Genomic DNA, 26,551 nt, shown 5'->3' on the forward strand with positions numbered 1-26,551 from the left:
TGGCAGAATACCCACTGTGAACTTCGCTGGGTGTGTTGCAGAGCAGAACCATGTTAACATGGAATTGGCAGTCAGAACTGCCGCTGTCTTCTAATTTCGCTAGTATGACATGGTGCAATGAAGCTGCTTTTCTTGTTTGGCAGGATTTCAATTGGTAATGGGCTGAAACCCTAACTTTTGTATCTTCATCACAATTCATTTTTGAATAAGGCAAAGCATGCATTGGGGAACTGCTGCTTGTGAGACAGGAGTATGTGTTCAGACTTGATGACACAGTGAGATTAACCAGATCATTTTTGTTTAAAGGTTTCATCTTTGAAAGGAAATGGCCTTTGAACTTTCATCTGAGTGGTGATTAGTGCTGAAGTCTTGCTCTAAAAATGGTTTGTCTTTCATTTCAGTGATAAGCTGCTTGCCTTTGCTGATGAAGAACTGAAGGCAAACAACTGCTGGTGGTGTAGAAAAGCATTCTGGTGTGGTATAGGAGATCAGTTAAGGATGTAGGGCTAGTTTTTGGAAAGAGGAGATTGGCACAAGGATATAAGAATCACATATTGATTCCTCTGTGGATGTCCCATGAAATTGAACCACAAAATTCTTACCTACCATTCAAGGGACATGCTGAAGGTACTTGTTTACTTGAAGGAAGCGTAGCCTTTTGGAACCTTGATTGGTCAGTCTCCTGCATCATCTTGACATGACGATGACTGCATGTGTTTGTAGACACGTTACTGTTTGTATGCACATCCAGTGCCTTGGCTGTTCAGTGCCAGAAAGTCATAGCATTATTCCTATAAAGATGGTATCCAGCTTTCTGTATGGGTATTGGTACCCTAAGTTTTCACCACCCTGCTTTGAATTTTCCCAACACTTTGGGAAGAGAGTATAGTAACGATTTTGTTTCAATGTTGTGTCTTGGTTTTTAAAGCAGACCAAGTCAATGGACACTGGTATCCTGTCCCTCAAACATATGCAATGGTAATATCCAGTTGTGTTGTGTTTAGGAAGCCACCAGCTATTGCCCAATGTATGAGACTTTGGTTAAAACAGAGAGAGTGTTTTCCAGTGGGAACTCAAGCAGTCTTTATAGGTAAGCAGTATCTTTAAAGAAGTGTCATCCTGGGTAGCTGACCTCTGGGCAGGGTAATAGGGTGGGGGTCTGAAATCTGGTTTAGGACTGACAGTGAAAGTAAGTGACCTTTATTAAGTGTTGGTGCTCAGTCTGTCCTTAGCCCCTTTCTGCTCCTCCTCCCACTTTTGCAGCTGCTGGGTTGCTCCAGTTCTGTACTTGTCCATCTTGCTTCTAGTTGGTTAGTTGAATGTACCGTTAACACATGACACAGTAACCTCAGTACTCTGCCATAACATTTGTGTTGTTGTTTTTAATAGAGTAATGGGATGGGAGCCATCTTTCATGCCTTGCTCATTTTCCTTTTAAGCAAAAACAATCAAATCTGTTAACGCAGCAAACTCTGCCGTGCTCTATTATCTCTCCATATGGATCCTCTTCTGAAACTTGGATTTGTCAATAACTTTTTAAAAATCAGCTAGGTTTTTAGAAGGGATGGGTAGCTACATTGTTAAATGCCTCAGTTATGTTTTTTTAATCAAATTTCATATATGAGTGGTTTTATGGGGGGTGGCGGGAAATTTCATCTCAGCAACATGGGTTTGGACAAAGTGGTTTTTTTAATTAAAAAATTCTAAGGATAACATTTCTGTTAGTTTACATTTTAACTTTCTGAAGACACTTGAACATAGGACCGATGTATCTGTGATGAGGACACCCTATGGTTGGAAGCATCGAAAGGGCATGGGTTTAACCATCCTTTTTTTGGTTTTACAGACTTTGTTCTTCCAAGTCTGGCCTTCTGTTGCCCTTCTTTTTTATTTCCTCAATGGTATTGTTCCTGTATCTATTTGTCCTCCTTCCCAGAATATAGATCTTGGTACAACAGGGTGGCCTGGGTCACTGATATCCTTTGGAAAATAGATTTCAATGTCCTTGGCAGAAGCTTTTGCCCACCGGAGCCTTCCTGCTGTAGCATTGCCATGTGGCTATGGAACAGGAATGGCTGAATTCTCCTCCTATCATCGTTGGCTTTGCCCTTGCAGTGGTGCACTACCGTGGTGGTTGGGATTCCCAGCCTATGAAACTGTGACTCAGAAGTCAACACTGAGCTTTAAATGGTGGTGGTTGGAGCTTCCTTAGTGTGAAGTTGTGTTAAGCTGCTAAAAAAAACAACAACAACCCCAACCCTTCAGATGAGGAACCTGCAAAAAGATGCAATGATTGTTTTTTATAGATGTCTGATAACGCCATCACAGTAGGAAAAGAACCATCAGTTTGTTAGGTTTGCTTGCTCTGCCTGAGCAGGCTTGTATGTATACATGCTCCAACCATGCCCCTTCTGCTAAAACAAAACCCCAGAAGTGTTTGTAATCACTTTCAGCTGTATTTATTATTGAGATAACTTTTAAACCAACTGTTACCGTTTATCACCTGGGAGGAAAAGATCTTGTTAATATGGCCCACCATACACAATCCCATCTGTTAATAGTATGTAAATCTTAACCCATGTGCTAGGATCATCATCACATTGGGGGAGGGGGAGGGGGGACAGGGGAAGGAAGAGGAAACAAATTGTAAAATACTTGAATGAGAGCCTGTATTATAAACAGTAATATTATTCAGAGTATCTGCTTTCTAGGCTGATGTGACTCATTATTCTAGTAGTGCTTTAGTCCTTTGTAATTTGTGGTAATTATGCTTTTTCCTTTTTAATACAAAAATGTATAAAAATAAAAACCTCAAAAGACCATGCAATTTGCACACTCTTGTTTCTGCCTTGAGGCTATTTCTACTAATGGCAACCACATGTGGACCAGAGAACTGGGAGATGCACGATATGATGATGTAATGGCAGGATAAGTGTGCTAAAAATGTTACTTGTCAAGACAAATGTCCTTTTGCATTTTCAGTATTATGTACTCTAGCAAGATTCCTGGTTGCTTACATTATTTAAACTGTTCTTCAAAGAATGAAAAATTGGGCTAAGAGGCAACCTGTGTGTATGCCGCCTTTGAAATGACTGAATGGTCCTCTATACAAAAAAAAAGTATCGCTGCACACCGAAAGCTAAATATTTGGAATAGATCATTGTACTCAAGCCTCTTGTATGTCTTCTGCCTGGAGTGGCACAGTGATGTTTATTGCCTCATCTGCTGTTCTTGAGGACTAGGCCCATGTGGAAGCAAAACGAGAATGGTTTCATTTTGTGTTTGTTTTCCATTCCAGGGTCACCAAACAGCTACTTTTTCTAATGAGTTTTAGTGAGTATAAAAGATCGTCATAATGCTCTCTTTGGCTATGTTAATTAGCTCCACTATCTCTTTAAAAATCTTCAGTTACTTGGAGAGGCATGACTTATGATTATATTTATTTATATCCCACGTTTTTCCCTGACGGATTCAGGGTGCCCTACAGCTAAAATAGAAACAGCTGCAAACATAAGGAAAAATAGAAATAAAAACCCAATTAAGCATAGATAGAAATCTTTAATAGATCATATAGAGTGATAAAACTTTACCTCCCCCCCCTTTACAGTAATGCAGCACAAGAGTATCTTGCTATACAACAGCATGATGCCTTACATTGTACTGTTCAGTAGGACTACTCATTCAGCTTGGTACTCAGGGAGATGGCAGATTTCAGTCCCCTGCTTTCTTCCGAGATTAGGAATACCGTATTTTTCAGTGTATAAGACGAGCCCTAATTTTTAAACCCAAAATTAAGAAATTAAGTTGTTTAGCTTGTGGGCATAGAGGAGGTTCACTTCCGCCAGTTGCTCACCCGCCTGCCCACCAATGATCACTTGCCACAGCCACTGCCAATCACAGACCTCGTCACAGCCGCCAATTGTCTGCCCGCTCACCACCACTAACAGCCCACTTGCCGCAGCTGCCATTCGCCTGCCCAATTGCCACAGCCACCAATAACCCGACTATCTCCTGTTTGCTGCTGCCATTAATCGCACACACACCCCTCTGCATTCACTACCGTGTTTCTCATATTTTAAGACATACCCATAAAATAAGCCACAGCAGGATTTTTAAGCATTCAAGTAATATAAGCCATACCCCGAAAATAAGACATAGTGATAGGCGCAGCAGCAATGCCGGCCGCGGCAGGAGGAGGAGGAAAAAAATAAGACATCCCTTGAAAATAAGCCATAGTGTGTTTTTTTTGAGGAAAAAATAAATATAAGACGTGTCTTATAATATGAGAAGCACGGTATCTGTATAAGACGACACCCAATTTCTGCCTATTTTTTTTAATACCAAAAAACATTGTCTTATACACAGAAAAATACGGTAAATGCTCTCGAATTCACCTGCTCTTGGTCCTTTGTTGGGTCAGGCTGAAATTCCAACTTGGAATTCTATGAGAGTTACTTGTTTTCTGTAAGCCAGAAAGTGTATTCTCTCACCTCCAGCACCCTTTGTTATACAGTACTTTCAGCTGTTTGCTTTCCTTGGTCAATCACAACCATTTCTGTAGATGCTGCCATTATTCCTCTTCTGCCATGGTGCTCTACAAACATAAGCGTTACCCTGATCCTTTTCGGAGGCTGTGTTATAGGTCAAGCTCTGTCCCTTGCCAATGAAAACATGAAACCTGCCACAATAATCTTGTTGAGTGCCTCACCAGAAAATCTGGTATTTCCCGATTCTTGTGATTATCTGGATGATGTCAAAGGAAATAATTTGCACTTAAGGGTCACTCTGATTTCTTAGGACAATCAGGAATGCTTTCAGTGAGGGGGGTGAGGCTCAACAGAACGGAGTGTCTCTCATAGGCCTTTGTTTGCTTGAACAACAGATCTGTTCCATGCAGGCGGTCCAGCACACCCAAGACACCATAGCACTGATTGAATCTGGTGAAAAAGAAAGGGAAATAATTGCAGTACATACTTTTAATGGTGAACATACTGTAATGATGTAGGCATTTCCCTTCCATTAAACAACGTGCCCCATTCCACCCTGACCCTAATCGGTTAAATTTTGACTCTCCATATTATTCTGTACCATATTGTTGCTTTGAAGCTCTCAGTCTGTCATCTGAAAGCAGGATGGGGTGGGGGGGGCCTTGCATGTTTAAATTTTCTAGTTTTAAATAGATGTGTTTGAGCAAGAATGACTTGTCAGGTTTGTAAATGTATACAGAAGTTTTTTTTAATTGAAAAACCCCAAAGGTTTTTTTAAACACCCCCCCCCCAAACAAAAAAATCCAACCCCATAAAACAGCTATTTGCATTGGGATGGAAACTGTCTATTGCTGCTTCCCCCACCCCCAACACAAATAACTCTGGGAATGGCTTTAGTTGTAAAGAGCATATTGCAAGAGTAAAACACTGCTGTTACGGAAAGTAGAAACACTACCCTTAACTGTAATGTGACTGATGGAGCCAGAGTAGGAAATCGGTGGACCTCTAGATGTTGTTGAAGCTCAATTTCTACCATCCCTGATCATTGGCCATGCTGGCTGGTGCTGATGGGAATTGGCAGTGATCTGGTGGACCAGAGATTGCCTTAGAGGTAATATTCATATGAGTGCCTATGGGGAATATTTCATCCCAAGGATAGCAATATAGTTTGCCTAGGCCAAATTCATTTCTGGCAGCATGAGACCAGTTACATAAAGCCACAATAAGCAGCTGAGCACTAAGTAGCCGCACAGAAGAGTATTTACCCCCCCCCCCCAAGAAAACAAGATATGCCTGAAGATTTTGAGTACTTTCATATGCTAGGATAATAGTGGGTTTGGGGGTAGGGAATCTTCTTTTGTGTTGAACTTCAGCCAAGGCTTAGAGAACTTGAATGCTGGCTAAATTAAGCGAAGTCCGTTCCAGCAGCTGTATGCATCAACCCCACACCCCCACCCCCGGTCCCAGTTATGAGTGAGGCAAATGTGGCCTCTAAGAACAAAATCTAATTACTTGAGATGATGGAAGTCATGGAACTCTGGTGAGGGCAGGAAAGGTAAATGGTAGCCACAGTGAGAAATGGTGGTGGCCAGAAAGGAAAGGGAGTGCCACGCCATGATGGATGTAACATGAGATCTCATGAGGATTGGGCCGGTCATCACAGGCAGCATGTTGGAAAACTGGAATATAAGTGCAGGTTCATAATGATGAATATGTACACAGAAAATATTCCCAAAGAGGGGGTGGTGAGCTTCAAAGATTGACGCTCCACTGTTGAAAAGCTGGTGCTTTTTAAGTGTCATATATATTCTATGTGCAGATAAAAAGGTGTTTTTTTTTCAAAGAGATCTGCAGGGTGTTTTAACATCTGACTCTGCATATTGGTTGCAAATCTCCTTTGACGTTACTCTTCTGCTCCAAAAGTGCTTTACTGCTGACCTGGTTCTGCCCTGGGCACTTGCTAACGTGAAAGAGGAAGCCGTGTCGAATTAATGGAAGGAAGAACCGTAGGCCTGGTCTCCCTCATACTTCATTGATATGCCGGGGTGGGTGGGTAGCAATTGAAGTCCATAAGCGGGAACAGGAGACTAGTGTATGCCTTATTTTACACCATCTTATTCCCAGAACCATGATTGCCTTATGTTACTTATTTTTGTCTGACATATCATCTATTCTTCCAAGCAGGCAACCAAGGTCTCCTAAGAAAAGAATGGGAAATGCAGTACTTAAACTTGTTCGTGTATTTTAAGGGACAGTAGCTCCACCCTAGGGACACGAGTGGCACTGTGGTCTAAACCACTGAGCCTCTTGGACTTGCCAATCAGGTCAGCAGTTTGAATCCCCATGACGGGGTGAGCTCCCGTTGCTCAGTTTCAGCTCCTGCCAACCTAGCAGTTCGAAAGCACGCCCAAAAGCGCACATAGATACAGTCATACCTATGGTTACGGCCGCTTTAGGTTGCACGTTTTCGGGTTGCGCACCGCGCCGTACCCAGAAGTCCCAGAATGGGTTACTTCCGGGTTTTGGCGCTCGCGCATGCGCAGAAACACCAAATTGTGACCAGCGTGTGCGCCGCTGCGGGTTGCGAACATGCCTCCCGCACGGATCACGTTCGCAGCCCGAGCTGCGGAAAGGTAAACGGCGTTTCAGTGTGCTGCTCTGGTTTCCGCGTTCCATTGTGCAAGAAGCGGCTTAGTCATGCTGGCCACATGACCCGGAAAAACTCTGCGGACAAACGACGGCTCCCTTCGCCTGTAAAGCGAGATGAGCACCACAACCCCAGAATCGTCTGTGACTGGACTTAACTGTCAGGGGTCCTTTACCTTTACCTTTAGTTCCACCCTGCCTTAAAGTAGAGTCCTACACCTAGACCATACTATTTCGGGTATAAAGCAGAGGTGGTTTTGAGAGTCATCCTCTTGCATCTCTTTCATTTCACTGTGGCCAGTGAAAGGGAATGTCTGACTGGCACCTCATAGGAACCTCCTGAAGCAGATGGAACTGCCTCTGAGAAGAAGATTCACAGGTAAGAACATTCTTTTCTGTGGTCTCTGTACAGTCTATACAGATTGTATGCCTATGCAGAGGTATATTGGAACATTTTCTCTTTTTTTATTTGATCACTTAGCAATTGTCTAAACCACTGAGCCTTTGGGGGTTGCTGATGGTAAGGTTGGCAGTTCGAATCCGGGTGACAGGGTAAGCTCCTGTTGCTTTGCCCCAGCTCCTGCCAACCTAGCAATTCAAAAGCATACCAGCACGAGTAGATAAATAGGTACCACTGCGGTCGGAAGGTAAATGGCGCCTCCATGCGCTCTGGCACTCGTCATGGTGTTCCGGGCACCAAAAGCTGGCTACATGACCCAGAAAAGCTGTCTGCGGACAACCACTGGCTCCCTCGGTCTGAAAGCAGAGATTAGCACTGCACCCCATAGTTGCTGTTGACTGGACTTAACCGTCAAGAGGTCCTTTACTATCAATAATCAACAAAACTCTTTTTTTTTTACTTCATTATGCAAGGAAATTTTCAGTTAACAGAAAATTGCAATATTTCTACTAAAAATATTTCAAAACCTTCTTGAATTTTCTTTTGCAGGAGGTAATTATTTTTTCAATAATATTTTATCAAGGGCAACCAGTTTTTCCAGAATAGTCACTTGCCAATATTACTCGTAAATAAGATGTTGTTTTACCATTATAACCTAATCTGAAACTTTATTAAGCCATGTACCTCAGGTGTTGCAATGGGTCATTAGACTTTCCTCAGTTGCCAGTTGTGCCACTTACCACATGCTCAATTGGATGAGCATAGATGGAAACTACACCAATGGGAGCGGTCCATTCATGATGTTTTTTATGAATGTGTTTGTATAGGAGAGGGTGATGAAGAAGCCTGCAGGTGAAGAAGCAGAGACAATATGCCATATTTTACCTGTGGCAGGGGCGTCTTAGCCAGAGGCTACTGGCACAAGGCGCCACGGTTCTGGAGGGCGCCTCCGCCATGCCGTGCCCGGAGCCTCCTCCCTGCCGGAGGAGCCGCCTCAAGCCCCGCCAGCAGCGCCGCCCTCGCCCGCCTCTTCTTGGGCTGTGGGCACCATTGCAGGGAAGCCGGCCGCAAGCCTCCCATCAGCGCGGCAGCCAGGGCTCCCTGGACGGCAGCGCCACGCAGCTGGTTCTGCCAAGTAGGCAGAGGCGGAGCACAACTGGCAGCGTCCCTGCCCGTTGGGCCTCCCCCCTCCGGCTGCCCGCCACGCCTGGCCCTGCCCGGAAGAGCACAAGTCCGGCGTTGCCGGCATCGGTCCTGCCCGCCGCGGGCAAGAAGCAGAAGGCGCACCATGGCGGCGTGGGGGGGGAGCGAGGTGGGCTGCAGAGGGGCCCGAGGGAGAGGTGCTGCCCGCCCGGAGGGAAGCGTGGGGGTGGGGGGCGCCTGAGGGATCCCTGCACCATGGTGCCAGATAACCTTAAGACGCCCCTGATCTGTGGGCAGAACAGCTGGTGTTGAGGCACCATGCAAGGCAGCTACCGTATTTACTCGAGTCTAATGCACAATCAAATCTAATGCGCACCTCAATTTTCAGAACCTTAAAGCCAAAAAAAGTATTTGCTGGTGAATGTAAATGTGCCATCGGAATCTAATGCACACCTTAATTTTCACAATGTAAGTTGGCCAAAAAAGGTGAGCATTTGATTCAAGTAAATACAAGGGGGTAGGGATAACAGCATGATTACTTTGCACTGCACGTGCAATTGTGGCAACTACACTTCAGTAAAACAACCACCACCACTATCCAATCTATCGCATCCTGTTAGCTATGTTTAACTAGAAAATCACTTTTTTTGAAGGAGTGGAAACTGCAGCCTTAAAATGCCAGTCTCAATCTAGCCAGTTGGATACTGCACATTATAAAACCAACCAAGGAGGGCAGCCCAATCTGTTATCTCAATGTAATGTGTGCCTTACCGGTGAGAGTAATAGAAGAGAATTTCCTCCAATAGCGTAAAGATTGCCAGCTCGAGAAGAAACCAATGGAAAGTTGGCAAGTGCAAACTGCATGGCTCCCCCCTCCATTTCAGAATAGGGAGCATGAGGATAATCATAGGCAGAGAGATGAAAAAATCATTGAACAGGGCTGTGCGTATGGCATCCTGCAGTCTTTTTGTGTCCACCTAGGGGGAGAGGCAAAATGAACCTGGGTTAAAATGTGGAACAGCACTGCCTAAGCTGGGATGAACATTCTGCAAGCCTGGAAGACCCTTGGCTACAGTTAGAGGCTCGAAGTGGCTTCTCCCTCTCTACTTGCCAAATAAAGAAGGCTTTAAGTTCTAAATCTTCAGTCATTGCATATTCAGGCTTCATGAGCCCTGTGGAGCAATTAGGATAAAGGCACAGGAACAAACACTGGTGCTTTTTTGTGGGACTGGGAAACAGTTCCCTTCTTTTATTGAAGCTGCAACTTCTGTTAGGATAATTGGGACGATAAATTCACCCACCACTATAAAGAAAATGTTAGAATCACTAGCGGCCACTCAAAATGCCGTGCCTTCAGTTCCAGTTTTTAAATGCCTGCTGAAAACATTTTTATTCCGTCAGGCCTATGCAGGGAGTCGAAGCTCACTCTGAATGTGACCTTGGGCCAATCATTTCTCTCCTCAGTCTACGCTATTATACAGAGCTAGTGGAAGGGAAGAAGACTCTTCCTGGAGAAACAGATAAAAAGACCAAAATGCTATCTACCCAAATCAACATATTTGTACCGTAACTGCTGGATGCATCCCCTGACTGAAGCTAGAAAGGCTATCTGGGGAGGAATCAACAGCTCCCACTCAGAACAAGCAAACAGGGCTGCCATATTTGTGCAAAAAAAATACCCACAGGATCGTTCTTCCCCAACTGAATGCGGTATCGGGTGATGAAACTCGGCTTCCCAGTCACATCTGCTACCATCAAGATTCCATTGAAGATCCAGAAAATCAGGGCAGGAATTATTCCAGCGCCTGTAGTACAAGAAGAGGGAAAGAGCGAGTGGGGACAGGACAGCAGCTCAAAAAGAAAAGGATAAGAAAGAGCAGGAAATGAGTGGCATGGGAAGACCACAGTCATAGATGTTGTTCAAATGGACAAGCGGAAGGGAGAGACTAATTCTATTTGTGTTGACAGAGCAGATACTCCAGTAATAGATGTGTGGGTGTGTCCCCATCATCTGCTGCCCACGGTTCATCAAAGGTCACGTGGAAGACTGAATTTCATTGTGGCTTTCACTTAAGCAATTGATAGAGACTCTTACATTCACGCCTGATGCTTCATAGCAGGAGTGGGGAACTCGTGGCCCTACAGATATTCTTGGAGTACAAATCCCTGAGCATTGGCCATGCTGGCTGGGGCCGATAGGAGTTGTAGTCCAACATCCCCTGGAGCAGGGGTCGGCAACCTAAGGCCCATGGGCCACAAGCGTCGCACGGAGGTCGTTTAACTGGCCCATGAGCTGCCCCTGAACTGAGCCGCCCACTTGGCGAGTCCCCGCCCACTGCGCTAAACCAGCACAGTGCAGTGAAGGTACTCGCATCCGTGGTGTCGAAGATCACGTCTGCGCATGCGAAGATGCCGAAAATCGCATATGTGCAGACGCAGACACCAGAAATCGCAGGCTGGCGAGCAATCTGGCCCACGCTGGGATCTCCGCTGGAGTGAACCGGCCCAGGCAAGGTAAATCTTGCCGACCCCTGCTCTGGAGGGCCACAAGTTCTCCTGCTATTTGCATTATACCAGTGGGCTAAATAGGAAGAGATGCAAAGGGTTCCTTGGTGAGATGCAGAATAGTAGTAGTAGTAGTAATTTATTATTTATACCCCACACATTACGTTGTTGTTGTTTAGTCGTTTAGTTGTGTCTGACTCTTCGTGACCCCATGGACCAGAGCACGCCAGGCACTCCTGTCTTGCACTGCCTCCCGCAGTTTGGTCCATCTTGGGTGGCCTGCACGGCACAGCTCATAGCTTCTCTCAGTTATTCAAGCCCCTTCGCCACGACAAGGCAATGATCCATGAAGGAGCCACCCATTATATTCCACCCATAATAATAATAATACAGCAACAAAACATCAAAAATTAAAAACTTCCCTAAACAGGGCTGCCTTCACATGTCTTCTAAAAGTTGTTTATTTTCTTGACATCTGATGGGAGGGAATTCCATAAGGCAGGCACCACTACCGAAAAGGCTCTCTCCCTTTTCCCAGTAACCTCACTTCTCGCAGTGAGGGAAACACCAGAAAGCCCTCAGCGCTGGACCTCGGTGTCTGGGCTGAACGATGGAGGTGGAGATGCTCCTTCAGGTACACTGGGCTGAGGCTGTTTAGGGCTTTAAAGGTCAACACCAACACTTTGAATTGTGCTCGGAAACATACTGGGAGCCAATGTAGGTCTTTCATAACCTGTGTTATATTGTCTCAGCGGCCGCTCCCAATCACCAGCCTAGCCGCTGCATTCTGGCTTAGTTGTAGTTTCTGTGTCACCTTCAAAGGTAGCCCCACGTGGATCACATTGCAGTAGTCCAAGCAGGAGAAAACTAGAGCATGTATCACTCTGCGGGCAGAGTCCCAGCCTGCGTACCAGATGGAGCTGGTAGACAGATGTCCTGGACACAGAATTGACCTGCGCCTCCATGGACAGCTGTGAGTCCAAAATGACTCCCAGGCTGCGCACCTGGTCCCTCAGGGGCACAGTTACCCCATTCAGGACCAGGGAGTCCTCCATACCTGTCCACCCATTGTGCCCCACCCCCCCTCCCCTATCATCAACATCAATAACACAGTTACAGGTAGGTAGCCGTGTTGGTCTGAGTCGAAGCAAAATAAAAAAATTCCTTCAGTAGCACCTTAAAGACCAACTAAGTTTTTATTTTGGTATGAGCTTTCGTGTGCGTGTGCATGCACACAAAAGCTCATACCAAAATAAAAACTTAGTTGGTCTTTAAGGTGCTACTGAAGGAATTTTTTTATCAATAACACAGCAATAGTTTTTGTACTAGAAGCTGACTCTTGTCCTCTTCACCTCATAGCAACGTAGCTGGACTATCATTGTCACTTAAGCTTTGTGAACATTCTGAAAAGAGACTAGATGCTATACATAAATATGGATTCAGAGGTCCTTGGCCACAGCCCCACACTTTTAAATTAAGTCACTCCACATAACTCTGCATGTTGTGAAGGAAAGGAGGAATAGGGACAGTACGTATTATTGGTCAATCAGGAAGTTTTGCCTAACTTATGTATCAGCAAGCTTGGGTTCAATGAGGCACATGCCCAATGGTAAACAGATATGACAAGGTATTATATTATAGGAATGCTTTTATATTCAAAACCACCCTTATACGTAGATAAGAAATGAGCCTATTATTAGTATTCCTGCCTTTTCCCTCAATTTGAGACTCAGGCAGCTTACACAGATAAAATAGAACAAGCTAAATACATAGAAAAGACCATCATTATAATGGAATAAAATACTAACAGAATTGAAAGAGCCGTTAAAAACACAGACAATAACTGACTTCAGTTCAAAGTGACTCACAAACTATGAAAATCACCCATTCATTTCCCCCTAGGAGGTGGTGCAAGTTCTCCCACTGAGTCTGCCAGAACAAGCCAGAGGCTCCCCAGAATTTCTGCAGGTGCCTGAAACACAAAAGCGATCCTGTGACAATAGCAGTTGCCACTTTCCTTTTGGCCAAACCATTATTGAGCTCCAGGGACCTGGTGGACTTACCATGTGACTGAGTTCCTGAAAGCAACAAACATGAGCAGGGCAGGACCCAGTATAAAGGCAGCGATCTTCATCGAATCCCAGAACTTCCATACCTGAGAATACAAGAAAACACAAGGACATATTCAATGTCAATAAGCCAAAAAATGGAGAGAATGAGAGGCACAGAATATGGGAATCTAGCAAGTATGAATGTACTTTAAAGGAGGTATATAAAACCTCGGAAAGGTTGACACAACTTACACCCGTATCACCGACAGGCCAGAACACTTTCCACTCTCCCAAAAGCTGCTGCTCCTTGCCTTGGGGAAAGACAGGAGGGAAGCTCTCCAGGTGTTAGCTCCCAACTTCCTTCCATGAACGTCAAGCAACAATTAAGTAGTATCTCAGTAGGCAGAGAGTACTATTGTGGGTTTGTAGGGTGTGAGGCACCCTAATTGTCTGGGTCCAGTAAAATTAGAATTAATGAAGGGTTGGAGAGTTACCTGGATCCAGCTCATGTTGATTATTAGGGAATCAAAGCCTGGTGATAACCTGGAAGATGAGCCAATGCCTTGAGCTCCACCCTGAGCCCAGGGTTAGCCAGAAAGACAGTGCTAGAGTGGGGTAGGTTCACGATTGCCGTGGACAATAATGTAAGCGAAAGGGGAAACGGTTGTGCTTTGCAGGCAGTTTCAAAGCTGTAGAAAGGGGAATCAGAGCAATGTAGGGTGACAGTTTGAATCCAAGCAGCAGCCATGGAAGAAACAGAACCCGCTTGGAGGGTAATGTTTTGAACCTCTCCAATGTAGGCTCAGGTATGTGCAAATAAACCATAAATTATAGACACCACAGTCCCCATGGTGCCTCATTTCCTAAGGAAATTCAGGCCCTGGGTTATGTGCCTGGACCCCTGGAATCTCGCACTGCTGCAGAGATTGGGGTGGTGTGTCACAGGATTGTTCTGAAATGTTGATGAGAAAATTATTAGCGGTGATCTGCTGGAATAAGCAGTGGACTTTAACACCAATTCTATTGACCGGGGAAAGTGACATCCGAGTTTAGTTTTACAGGTCTTGAACTTATCGCCTCTGTTGCTCAATATCTATATGAAGACACTGGGAAGGGCTATTAGGAATCTGGCAGGGAGGTGCCCTCAGAATGCAAATGACAAGCTGCTCTATCTCTCCACAGCATCTTGATCTGAACAGTTTCTGAGATATTGCTGGGACACAGTGTGAAATGGAAGAACAGTTTCTGAGATATTGCTGGGACGCAGTGTGACATGGAAGAAGAAAAACAAGCTGAGATTGAATCCTGGACAGACAGAGGCATTGTGGGTAAATCGTTTCCACATCCAAGAAATTGGTCAGCTGCCTACCTATGCAATGCCCCTGAAGGAGCAGGTTCACAGTTTTTTGGGGGGGGGCCTTCTGGATCCAACTCTGTCATTGGAGGTAGCCTCAGTGGCTAGAAGGGCCTTTTACTAACTGAAACTGGTACAACAGCGATGACCATTCCTGAACTGGGAAACTTGGCCACAATAGTTTATGCATTGGATAGTACAAGACTGGATTGTTGTAATGTGTTGTATGTGGGGATTCCCTGGCACCTCCATTCAGTGCATAATGTTATTGTTTTATTCTGTTTGTAAATCTCTGAGGTTTTTAAAAATATATACAACCAAGCATTGGATACATTTTATGAAATAAATAAAAATAATGGAAAGCTATCTTGCTTTCCCCGCCCAGATCCAGGCCTGCACGCCCCAAAGGAACTGTTACTGTGTATTTTAATTCTGTATTGATTTTGTAGTTTTAAACCAGTTATATTTTAGAATATAAAGGAATAAAGCAAAATAATGCGGCAAATTCAAAAGGAAGCATCGGGAGCGCACTCTGGGTGCATTCCAAAATTCCTTTGTAGCTATGGATTGAGTTCTCTGCTTTTGGAACTCAGCACCTTTCCCTATCAACTTTCAAACTGTACCATTGAAAGCTGCGGGAGTGGTACCTTTTACCTGTCTCTGATGTCCTCGAGGGCTAGGTTCCCAGCATGTAGCACCTTCCTTCATCATCTGAAATGCAAATCAATACACAAAATTAGAGTGAAACTGGGATTGAAGATGAGGATTCATGACATATAATCAGATTGCGTCAGTGAAGGCCATGGGAAAAGCCTATACAGTGGTACCTCGGGTTACAAACACCTCAGGTTACAAACACTTCGGATTATAGACTCTGCTAATCCAGAAGTAGTACCTCGGGTTAAGAACTTTACCTCAGGATGAGAACAGAAATTGCGCGGCAGCAGCAGCGGGAGGCCCCATTAGCTAAAGTGCTACCTCAGGTTAAGAATGGTTTCAGGTTAAGAACGGACCTCCGGAATGAATTAAGTTCATAAACAGAGGTACCACTGTACTCATCTAGCGGCACAGCATGGATTGCTGGCGCCTGGGGCGGTTGCAACCCCCCCCCCCCACCGTAGGCTGGGCGGCTGGGGTTGGGGTGCGCAGGGTGGGAGGCTGCGCGGAGGGTGGACGGAGCCCATCTCAACAGTCTCCTCACCCACTAGACCAATCTCCCTCCTGCCATGCCTTAGCTGCAAGGGTTCCTTGCCTGTCATGGGGGCACCTGATTGCACTCCCAGGGCCGGCTCTAAGTAGACCCCTGGTGGCATGGTGCGCCAGGGCGCCGGGCGGAAACCATGCTGCGCCCTGCGAGGGCGGGGGTGCCGGAGCGATCTCTGCCCCTCAGCGCCAGGGCAGCCGAGCTGCTCGAGACTGCCCTGTGCACTCCTTCAAAAATGCCCCAGTGCCTCCGCCACACTACACCTCTGTAATTATCGAAACAATGCCATCCTTCAAAGAGTACACACAGATCCATTCCCATCCTCATAAACAGAACGTGTCTTGGAGAAATTCCATTTCAAAATCCATTTGTCAGGTTGACTCCCATTGTAAAGTTATGGGAGTCGCCTAGTTGCTTAAAGCATTTTCTTACACAACGTTCCGCAAGGGTTTTGAAGGAAAGCCTTTCCTCCTCTGCTACTGGCATTCATACCCGTGGTGCCAGCTGTGTTTTGCCTCCCAGGTGCCTGTTGGGAAGCCAGTAAGCAGGATGGGAGTACTGTAGCCCTCTGCTGCGCACGATACCCAGCAACCGGTGTTAGAAATTAGCCAGGCATGTTTTGTGACTGGCAAGTGTTGAATTGTGACCACATGGAGATCTCTGGATGCCAGGTTGGTGACTAACATCTCCATCTGGCTGGCCCCTCCAGTCAGCAGGTAATTTATTTATTTATTGCATTCATAGCCTGCTTTTTTTCTCTAAGGGGTACATGGTTCACACACCATGTATTTTAATTCATTGATGTCTGCTTTTATGCATATTGTCTTGTTTTTATGATGTTAGCAGCTCTGAGCCCGGCCTCGGCCGGGATACCAAATAAATAAATAAATAATTATACAGCAGCTATATAAATTAAGTAGGTAAATAAAGATGGGGAAAGGAAAACGCCCCTTAGAGAAGGATCTGAACTATTCCCCTTGAAGCTTGAATTAGTTTTATTCTGCAATGATGCTTTAATGTGTTGTAAACCGCTTCGAGATTTTTTTAGGTCAATAAATAAATAAAGTGGTATATATGATGATCACCACCACCACTACTGCCAAAAAGGTGCCTAGATATTCTGTTGTGGCGACTGTAACCTAGGTGTAAATTGCCATTTGGTGATTAGCTTAACCCTAACCCCTATTTACCGTGCCCCGTTCTACTTAACAACGCCTACGGCCGCGTCTCGTCGATATGCCTTCATTAAAGCTAGGTTCAATGTTTTTCCAACTAACGTGCTGAGACATAGATTTACTAAGGGCCAAGTCTCTTCAATGTGTGCTTGTGAAATGAAATCAACTGAATCTTTACACCATGTTATGTTTATCTGTCCTATGTACAGTTCGGCTCGTGCTAGTATATTAAACTCCATAATCCAGCCTATGGCTGACAATCCAGTTGACCTTCAGCTAGCCTGGGTTCTTCAAGATGTACAGGTTGCTAAATTCCTAACAGCCGTCCTCTCGTACAAGAGACGGAATGGAATGTTAGCTGATTATTGATAGTTATAAAAAAAAAATTAAAAAATGATATCAGATATTGATTTTAGTTTAGCGCCTAAATTTTTAATCTTAATCTTAAACCTTCAAGATATGTCTTTTGAATTGTTAATATTTGTCCTTGTGAGCTGTGAATTGTGTTATATTATCTGTGGTTTGTACGAGTCTGTGGTTTTTATATGATTTGTTTTGTTGTGTTGTGTTTTATGATGGGTGTACAGCCGAATAAACATCTTTGCTTTGCTTGCTTATATATCTGAGTTTCTAACCCTGTTCACACCTACTCTGTGTCAGTGCCATTGGGGAGAGAAAAAACATTTAATATCTCTCAACATACAACCATCCCTTAGCATTATACAGTACAACAGCCTTCTAGGCAAAACTATGCCAGCTTTCACAAAGAACAAATTCATATGCTAATAAATAATAATAATAATAATAATAATAATAATAATAATAATAATAATAATTTATTCATACCCTGCCCATCTGGCTGGGTTTCCCCAGCCACTCTGGGCAACTTCCAACAGAACATTAAAATACAATAATCTATTAAACATTAAAAGCTTCCCTAAACAGGGCTGCCTTCAGATGTCTCCTAAAAGTCTGGTAGTTGTTTTTCTCTTTGACATATGGTGAGAGGGCGTTCCACAGGGCGGGTGCCACTACCGAGAAGGCCCTCTGCCTGGTTCCCTGCATTTCCCCATTTCTGCTATTGTCTCAGATGCCCATTAGTGATTCATAAACACATGCACACCCAAGGTTCTCCTATGTCTCTTCATATATACAGCTGTACCTTGGAAGTCGAATGGAATCCGTTCCGGAAGTCCATTCGACTTCCAAAACGTTCGAAAACTAAATTGCGCCTTCTGATTGGCAGAAGGAAGCTCCTGCAGCCAATCAGAAGCCGTGGAAGCCCTGTCGGACATTCAGGTTCCAAAAGAAGGTTCGCAAACCGGAACCATCAATTCCGGGTTTGCGGTGTTCGGGAGCCAAAACGTCCGAGTTCTAGGGCGTTTGGGATCCAAGGTATGACTGTACTTAAGAACGTGGGTTAGACAACATGAACATTTGAGCCAGTGATGTCATTTTGAAGACATGGGGGTAGTTTATTTTGTGAACGTGCTTTACATTCTCTCTGAATCTTTAACCCTTTGCAGTCCCCTCTGTGTCAGTGGAATTGCAAGGACAAAGCAGAGAGCAAAATCAGGTGCATTTTCAAAGGACCAAAGAGAATATATTATTTCCGGAATATATTACTTCATAACACAAACACACTGGATGTTGTTCGAGTAAGTTTTCCTCAGAGTAGACCCATTAAATTTTATAACATTGTAAGATCACCCTGGAGAATAAGTGGTTGGTCTAGAAGGCATAGGTGTCTGGTCTGATCTTTAGTACACTTTCTGAACAGGGATTTTCAAAGGACCTCATCTGACACGCCCCTAGATCAGGTGACAGTCAGGTGTTGGCAATCCTGACAGAAATACAAGGTCAGGGAAAAGTGCAACCTGCCTGGTTTCTGTGCTGGACCAAAAACTATCCGAGAGAACCCCGAAGGCCCATAAAGTGACTATTTTTCTTCTGAACTTTGTGCTCTGTTTCTGACTCATATTTTCTGAGCCAAAGGGCTTTTCAGTAGAAGGAAAACTTTAAAAAGGGAAAGGAGAAACTGCTCTGGTATGGACACATCTGCAAAAACATGCTCACTTTCATAGATGAGGCCTAATCTTCCTGCTGAAGTAAGGCTTTTTTTCTTGATTAAAAAAGACCTTTTACCTCATTTTCCATAAGTCCCTTTGCTCATTATACTGCCTTTATCAATGCAGATTGCATTGCTGTGCTCTCTGTAAATATAGATATGCTATCTCTGAAATACTAGCTACGCTGTTTGCTTCAAGAATGTGCATACTTAGCAAAAATTAAAATCAATCTGGATGTTTATGTTTTCTACCTGATCCCTTCATTAATTTCTCTAAGAGTCAAGGATGAATTCCTGTTAGGGGCTCATTCAAGTCAGGAGCTACTTAACAGACTCCTTTCCATTTATAAGAGGGATAAAAAAAACTATCCCACGCGAGCAGACGGTAACAGAATGGAAATAAGTGCAAATACTACTTTGCTTATTCCTCTGTCTAATACATTTGTCATATAACAAATTTATAGACCATTTCATGACATGAAGCCTTCAAAGTGGTGGACAAGATAGAAACAGGAGACCAAACACATGCTCTAAAAACAATAATTCCATCACTAAATTCTAAATAATAAACCCATTTCTGGAGACATCTCAGGGAAAGGCTTCGCAAAACAAAAATAGGCATCTATTTTTGGTACCCAGGCATCATGATACTAGGGGTCTGTCTAATTTTGGCTGGTAATTACCTATACAGTATATGCAGGTAGTATTGTCCCTAGCATCATTACCTGATTCCTTTCCCAAACCGCTAGCCAACATTTTAAATATCTTTCCGTTTGCCCCTGTACAGTACTTGAACAATTCCTGTAGTTACCCATTTCTAACAGGAAATCCATGCAACTTTCATTCAGGCAGTATTTCTGGGCTATCACATTTCCTCAAGTATTCAAACAGTGATATGTTCCTGCTGATATATGTTATGATAACAGTGTATGTTAATGCAGTTTCAATCACAGCAGAGAGTCCCAGAACTGGTCAAGGGAACAGGCACGCTTTGAGTGGGTTGGATCTGTGAGTTTGGTCTCTGCATCTGAATTACTGTACTCTGTCACCTCTTTGAACACTTGGACTGCCTATGTTAATCTGTATGTTTAAGTTAGGATTGATGCAATGCTTTTAATTGCTCTCATCAGTGTTTATTTGCCCCCTGTTATATTTGCAAAAACAAAGTGTGTAAGACTAAACTTGATAGTGGCTGCTAGTTTGTTTACCTGTGAGATCCTGATTTGAGAATAACTTCTGATTGTATAACTCAAGTGATCACACAACATGGTGCATGTACACCATTTGAATGGCAATGCCAAATATTTTAGGGGGTGAGCGAAGGGACCTCTGCCCCGAGGAGTTGGCTCCTATGTTTGGGGGCCATACAGCACTGGTAAAACCCACCCTATCCAACATGGGCAGAGTGGATGATACCCAGGGTGTAAGTAACAGCTCATGAAATGTGCCTTGTAGTCAAATTAGATCACTTGTAATAAAATATGGAGCAGTTTCTTATAACTTTTAGTAAGGGACGTTTTCACTTAAATGTCTGTGTTTCCCAGCACCTGTGAAAAATAACCACTACAGTTTGACTGTAACACTGTGATCAAAGCATGAAGCAAAGGTTTGCAGGAGGCCGGAGCGGGGATTTTATTTTATTTTGTACGCTTGCATTGTTGCAGGATTGAAAACCAATAAAAATATATGCTTTAAAAAACTGAAGTGGAATGGACGGAGCTGCAAATCATAAGGGGAGGGGGGTTTGACCAGAAGCCTGCGCCAGCTGGCATTCCCTGTGCAAACTGACCTTTACATTAATTGATTGATCAAACAATTAGAAGCCTGATGCTTAATCAACAGGAAATGCTTTTTAACCAGTCCCGGTTCCAGAGCCAGAGGGCAGCTGGTGAAGCAGGTGGGCCCCCTCCCAGAGCCCCATGATCAGGAAGGAGGGAGACTCAGCCCATCCCGGCACGCCCAGAAGCAGCGCGCACTCTGCCCATGCCCCGGGGCATCCTGCCCTGGGCATTTTAGTGCCTAAGTGGCGCCTGGGGAGGGTGAAGGTGCCTGGGCCCTGCGGGGTGCACCTCTTCCTGTGCGCACCTTGCGCAAAGGGAGCATTGCACTGCGTGCGGGGTTCGCCCCATCGGGGAGCCAGACACCTAACCCACCTGGGTTCATGGCGCTTGGCCGGCTGGGCGGCGCCGTCGCTGCTGCTGCAGCTGCTGCTCGTCGCCTCGGACTTGGAGGAAGTGAGCGCGGCCGGAGGAAGTGTGCGACAGTGCGAGGAAGGGGAAGCAGAGCCTGTCGTCCCCGCCTGCGCGGCCCTGCGCCCCCTGCAGGGCATTGCAGGGAAGCGCCTCTGCAGCCAGCAGCAAGCAGCAGGAGGAGGGAAAGCGGCAAGTGGGCGGCAGGCTGGCAGCGCCCCTCGGATGACGGCGCTCTAGGCAGTTGCCTAGCTCGCTTATATGGACGCACCGGCCCTGCCTTGGTCAAAACCATTTGAGACTTTAGAGGTCCCAATGAGGACTTGAAATTGATCCTTGCTGGCAAGGTTGATGAAGTGGTCAGTTGAGGCTGACCTGATTGGGCACAAGCAAGCTGGATTTAGACTAAACCGATCTACAACAGATCAGGCAATTATTCTTTATCACTTAGCCCGGAAATACTTGACACCTCGACGGGGCCAACTTTGCACAGCTTTCATAGATTTGAAAGCTGCGTTTGATAGTATTCCGAGGAAATTACTATGGGATAAACTTGCCTGTTGGGGAATAGATAGAAGGCTTCTGTGGCTTATCTCCCAACTTCATGCCGGGTCCGTGGCCAGGGTGAGATTAACCCCTGCTGGAGACCTAACGAACCCAGTGCCAGTAAATAAGGGAGTACGCCAAGGCTGTATTTTAGCGCCACTTCTTTTTAACTTATTTATCAACCACACTGTCTATCAACAACACCAAGTCCAAAGTACTGATATTTTCAAGGAGTCGAAAACTTTATACAGTGGTGCCTCGCTTAACGAATGCGCCGCTTAACGAAATTTCCGCTTAACGAAAGGATTTTTCGAGCGGAGGTTGCCTTGCTAGACGAATTCGTTTTACGAAAAATTCGTCTATCGAATCGCGGTTTCCCATAGGAATGCATTGAAATTCAATTAATGCGTTCCTATGGGCAAAAAAAATCCAAAAAAATTTCAATGCATTCCTATGGGATTCGCTAGACGAATTTTTCGTTATAAGAAAAGACCCGTGGAACGAATTAAATTCGTCTAGCAAGGCACCACAGTACATGGAAACTGGAGGGTACGAAAATCGAACAAGTACATAAATTAAAATATTTAGGAATTTATTTTCAATATAAAAGTGCAAGTTGAATACCTTCAAAACAAGACAAAAGCCCTATCGCACTCCCTCCTCTGTTTTTTCTATTCTGAGGGGGCCTTATTCATCCCTGCGGCCTTGAAAGTGTATACCGTGTTTCCCCCTTTTTAAGACGGAGTCATAATATAAGCCATGGCAGGATTTTAAAGCCTTTGTAAAATATAAGACATACCCCGAAAATAAGCCATGCCTGCAGGGTCGGCTCCCAGCAGCGCTGGGCATGGGAGAGAGGAGACTGAGCAGCCACTGTGGCATTGCGCTGCCAGAGACTCGCAGCCACTGAGGAGCTTGCGGCGCCGGGGCTTGCAGGCGGCTCTCGCCTTGCCGCCCTTTCTCCTGCTCCCGGGGGAGACGTGGCTTCTATTCCCCATTGCCAAGGAAACAGCCCGGGGGAGAGACGCCAGAGCTGAGGCGCCCCCCGCCCGCGGATCCCACGTGCCGCCGAAAACGGCAATGCTTAGGGCCCCCCACTCCTCGCCCGAAGTGGAGTAAGGCCCCCCGAGCGGTCCAGGGCTTGCTTCCGAATGCGCAGGGACAGGACTGCGCTGTTAAACTCTTTGCAAACTCCTTGCCCAAAAGAAAGCTGTCCTGCAGAGTGCCGGATCGAGGAGCCGGTCTGCAGAGTCAGCGCCCAGCAGCGCGGCGCTGGATTGAGGAGGCGGTGCTTCGTGCGGAGCTGCTGGGCGCCGACCCGGCAGGCCGCTTCCTCGATCCGGCGGCCTCCCGGGTGGGCGCCCAGCAGCGCCGTGCGGAGCACCGGATCGAGGAAGCGGCCTGCCGGGTCGGCGCCCAGCAGCTCCGCACGAAGCACCGCCTCCTCAATCCAGCGCCGTGCTGCTGGGCGCTGACTCTACAGACCGGCGGTGCTCCGCGCGGCGCTGCTGGGCGCCAACCCGGGAGGCCGCCAGATCGAGGAAGCGGCCTGCCGGGTCGGCGCCCAGCAGCTCCGCACGAAGCACCGCCTCCTCAATCCAGCGCCGCGCTGCTGGGCGCTGACTCTGCAGACCGGCTCCTCGATCCGGCACTCTGCAGGACAGCTTTCTTTTGGGCAAGGAGTTTGCAAAGAGTTTAACAGCGCAGTCCTGTCCCTGCGCATTCGGAAGCAAGCCCTGGACCGCTCGGGGGGCCTTACTCCACTTCGGGCGAGGAGTGGGGGGCCCTAAGCATTGCCGTTTTCGGCGGCACGTGGGATCCGCGGGCGGGGGGCGCCTCAGCTCTGGCGTCTCTCCCCCGGGCTGTTTCCTTGGCAATGGGGAATAGAAGCCACGTCTCCCCCGGGAGCAGGAGAAAGGGCGGAAAGGCGAGAGCCGCCCGCAAGCCCCGGCGCCGCAAGCTCCTCAGTGGCTGCGAGTCTCTGGCAGCGCGATGCCGCAGTGGCTGCTCAGTCTCCTGCTCTCTCCAGTGTCCAGCACCGGCGCAGCTGGGCACCGACCCTGCAGGCTGCCTCCGGAACCCAGCAGCAGCAACGCTGGCTGCCGTAATTACAGTTAAAAAAAAATTAAAAAGACACCCCCCCGAAAATAAGCCATAGGCTTATTTTCTTGGGTAAAATAAATATAAGACGGTGTCTTAAAATGTGGGAAACACGGTAGCATCAAAGTGATGGCCACAATGGCCTATGCTGCACCTTTATGGGTGGCCTTTGCAAATCTCTCACCTTTAGAGTCGCTTCAAAGCCAATTCTTACGCCAACTTCTAAAATTACCAACATGCGTAAGTAATGCGGCTATTCACTTAGAAATGAAGATCCCCTCAGTGGAGTTAGTTTTATGGAGGTGAGTTTTGATTTATTGGATATCCCTATGGCATAAACTCCCGAACCACTATCTCATTCAATGCATGTGGCGGGATGACTTCACAAAATTTTGGTCAGGAAAAATCAATGCCAAATTGCTGTCCTATGAGATCTCGCCCACTGAATTGCTCAAACTGGATCTAAATGCGGCAAAAATGTGTATAAATCAAAGGCTGGATGATGCGGAGCTATACCAAAATTTCTTAGCTGGTGGTGGAGTATGCTCGCCGTTAAATTTCGGCATAACCCCTATTTACCGTGCTCCGTCCTATTTAACATCGCTTACAGCCGCGTCTCACCGATATGCCTTCATTAAAGCTAGGTTCAATGTTTTTCCAACAAACGTGCTGAGACATAGATTTACTAAGGGCCAAGTCTCTTCAATGTGTGCTTGTGAAATTAAGACATCTGAATCTCTACATCATGTTATGTTTATCTGCCCTATGTACAGTTCGGCTCGTGCTAGTACAGTATACTAAATTCCATAATCCAGCCTATGGCTGACAAACCAGCTTGCCTGGGTTCTTCAAGATGTGGATCCTTATATTACTCTACAGGTTGCTAAATTCCTAACAGCCGTCCTCTCGTACAAGACACGGAATGGAATGTTAGCAGATTATTTATAGTTATAAGAATTTTCTATAATGACATCAGATATTGATTTTAGCGTAGTGCCTAAATTTTTAATCATAATCTTAAACTTTTCTTTTTTAATTGTTAATATTTGTCCTTGTGAGCTGTGAATTGTGTTATATTATTTGTGGCTTGAACGAGTCCACTGTTTTATTTGATTTATATTGTTGTGTTTTATGATGGGCGTAAAGCCGAATAAACATCCTGATTGATTGATTGATCCCAGAAACACATAGGCAGCGAAAAAAGCTTGCATGTTATTGGGTATGGTAAAATCAAAATGCTTGGCCCCTACAAGCATCTTTGGCATACTGCCTCTGTAGCTGAAGGCTATCCAAAACCGTCACAACTAGTAACTGCAATATCGTGCACAATTTAATCTAATCCCCTTTTTAAATCTTTCTTAATTTGCTGGCTGTCACCACATTGTTTAGAAACAAATGACACAGTTTAACCACCCAGACTGCCAGCTTTCCTAACCAACAGCACACCCTTTTTATCTGGATTAAGGTTCAGCTTGTTCCCCTTATCCATCTCAAAAGTGCCTCCAGACGCCTCCCTGGGACTAGCAAATGGACTTCTGTATTATTTGCATACTGATGTTACTGCAGCCTTAGCCTCCTAATGGCCTCACCCAGTGATGTCATGTACCGTAGGTGTTGAAAAACACAGGGGACAAGATAAAATCTCCTCCTAGCTAGCTCCATCCTTCGAGAAAGAACTAGAGTCACTATAATACTGTTAGTTTAAGTTGGAGTAAGTATTCTGACTTTCAAATTGCAAAGAAATATTACAAACTGGCATTAAAAATATACTATGTCTCCTTTCCCCCCCCCCCCGACTGTCCCAGCTCAGCTGACAGAAATTCTGAGAATTTACTGCTTTACAAAGGAACTGCTACGAGGATAATAGTCATTCCCTAATACAAGCCTAATACAAGGGACCCAGGTGGCGCTGTGGATTAAACCACAGAGTCTAGGGCTTGCTGATCAAAAGGTCGGCGGTTCGAATCCCTGCAACGAGGTGAGCTCCCATTGCTCGGTCCCAGCTCCTGCCCACCTAGCAGTTTGAAAGCACATCAAAGTGCAAGTAGATAAATAGGGACCGCTCCGGCAGGAAGGTAAAGGCGTTTCCATGCACTGCTCTGGTTCGCCAGAAGCAGCTCTGTCATGCTGGCCACATGACCCAGAAGCTGTCTGCGGACAAACGCTGGCTCCCTTGGCCTATAGAGCGAGATGAGCGCCGCAACCCCAGAGTCGGACACGACTGGACCTGATGGTCAGGGGCCCTTTAATACAAGCTTCAGTGAAATGAATGAGACATCTGAGTAGGCAGTTTGTACTGGAAAACTGCAGGTTTACTCAAAAGCAAATCCCACTGAGTTTACCTACTCCCAAGGAAATAAGTATAAGACTGCAGTCGTAACACCTATCACTAGTTACAAATCTGCAAAAGTTGAATTATCCCAGTTTCTCTCTCTCAAGGCAAAGCAGCTACTATTCTTAAAATAAATTGAGATACTCCAGAGGGAAAACAACTGTTTTAATTGAGCTTTCTCCGTTCCAATCTCTTGCTTCCTAGCTATTTACCTGACCAACTTCTGCTCGCCAACGGCACCGGCAAGTATTTCTGCCTTCTGTCTCGTCTGTTGTTGTTGCTGGCTGCTGCATTCAGCGAACTGAAGGAAAAGGAGGAGGGGCGAGCCTGCAAGCAAGCAGCTAATTGGCC

At 45.6% G+C, this 26,551-nt stretch overlaps 1 protein-coding gene across 3 annotated transcripts; it reads right to left on the bottom strand.

Annotated features, from left to right (window-relative positions):
- Nucleotides 1–3,538: 3,538 nt before the first annotated feature.
- On the bottom strand, nt 3,539–26,551 carry FAXDC2 (fatty acid hydroxylase domain containing 2). 3 transcript variants are annotated; one of them, XM_035105733.3, is made up of 9 exons: nt 26,413–26,551; nt 15,241–15,297; nt 13,245–13,336; nt 13,050–13,153; nt 10,360–10,481; nt 9,448–9,653; nt 8,274–8,379; nt 6,000–6,166; nt 3,539–4,937 (listed from the first exon to the last, which is right to left on the bottom strand). In XM_035105733.3, exons 1-9 carry the CDS (start codon nt 26,491–26,493, stop codon nt 4,781–4,783), a joined length of 1,092 nt encoding a protein of 363 aa, XP_034961624.2. In that variant the 5' UTR covers nt 26,494–26,551; the 3' UTR covers nt 3,539–4,780. The 3 variants fall into 3 exon arrangements, with proteins under 3 accessions (XP_034961624.2, XP_088518160.1, XP_034961625.1); XM_088662034.1 differs by having other exon boundaries at nt 15,234–15,297; nt 26,413–26,503; XM_035105734.3 differs by lacking the exons at nt 15,241–15,297; nt 26,413–26,551 and adding an exon at nt 13,485–13,620.

The sequence above is a fragment of the Zootoca vivipara genome, chromosome 2, assembly GCF_965207765.1.
Source record: "Zootoca vivipara chromosome 2, rZooViv2.hap1.1, whole genome shotgun sequence".
Classification (NCBI taxonomy): Eukaryota; Metazoa; Chordata; class Lepidosauria; order Squamata; family Lacertidae; genus Zootoca; species Zootoca vivipara.

Bases quoted from the DNA above. Each gene is read 5' to 3' on its own strand.
- FAXDC2 (XM_035105733.3), bottom strand. From the start codon at position 26,493: ATGCAGCAGCCAGCAACAACAACAGACGAGACAGAAGGCAGAAATACT. The intron at 9,654-10,359 runs GTGGGTATTTTT...CTCTCCCCCTAG, and splicing joins AGTTGGGGAAGAACGATCCT to GTGGACACAAAAAGACTGCA. The intron at 6,167-8,273 runs GTAAGTGGCACA...CTTATATTCCAG, and splicing joins CTCATCCAATTGAGCATGTG to TTTTCCAACATGCTGCCTGT.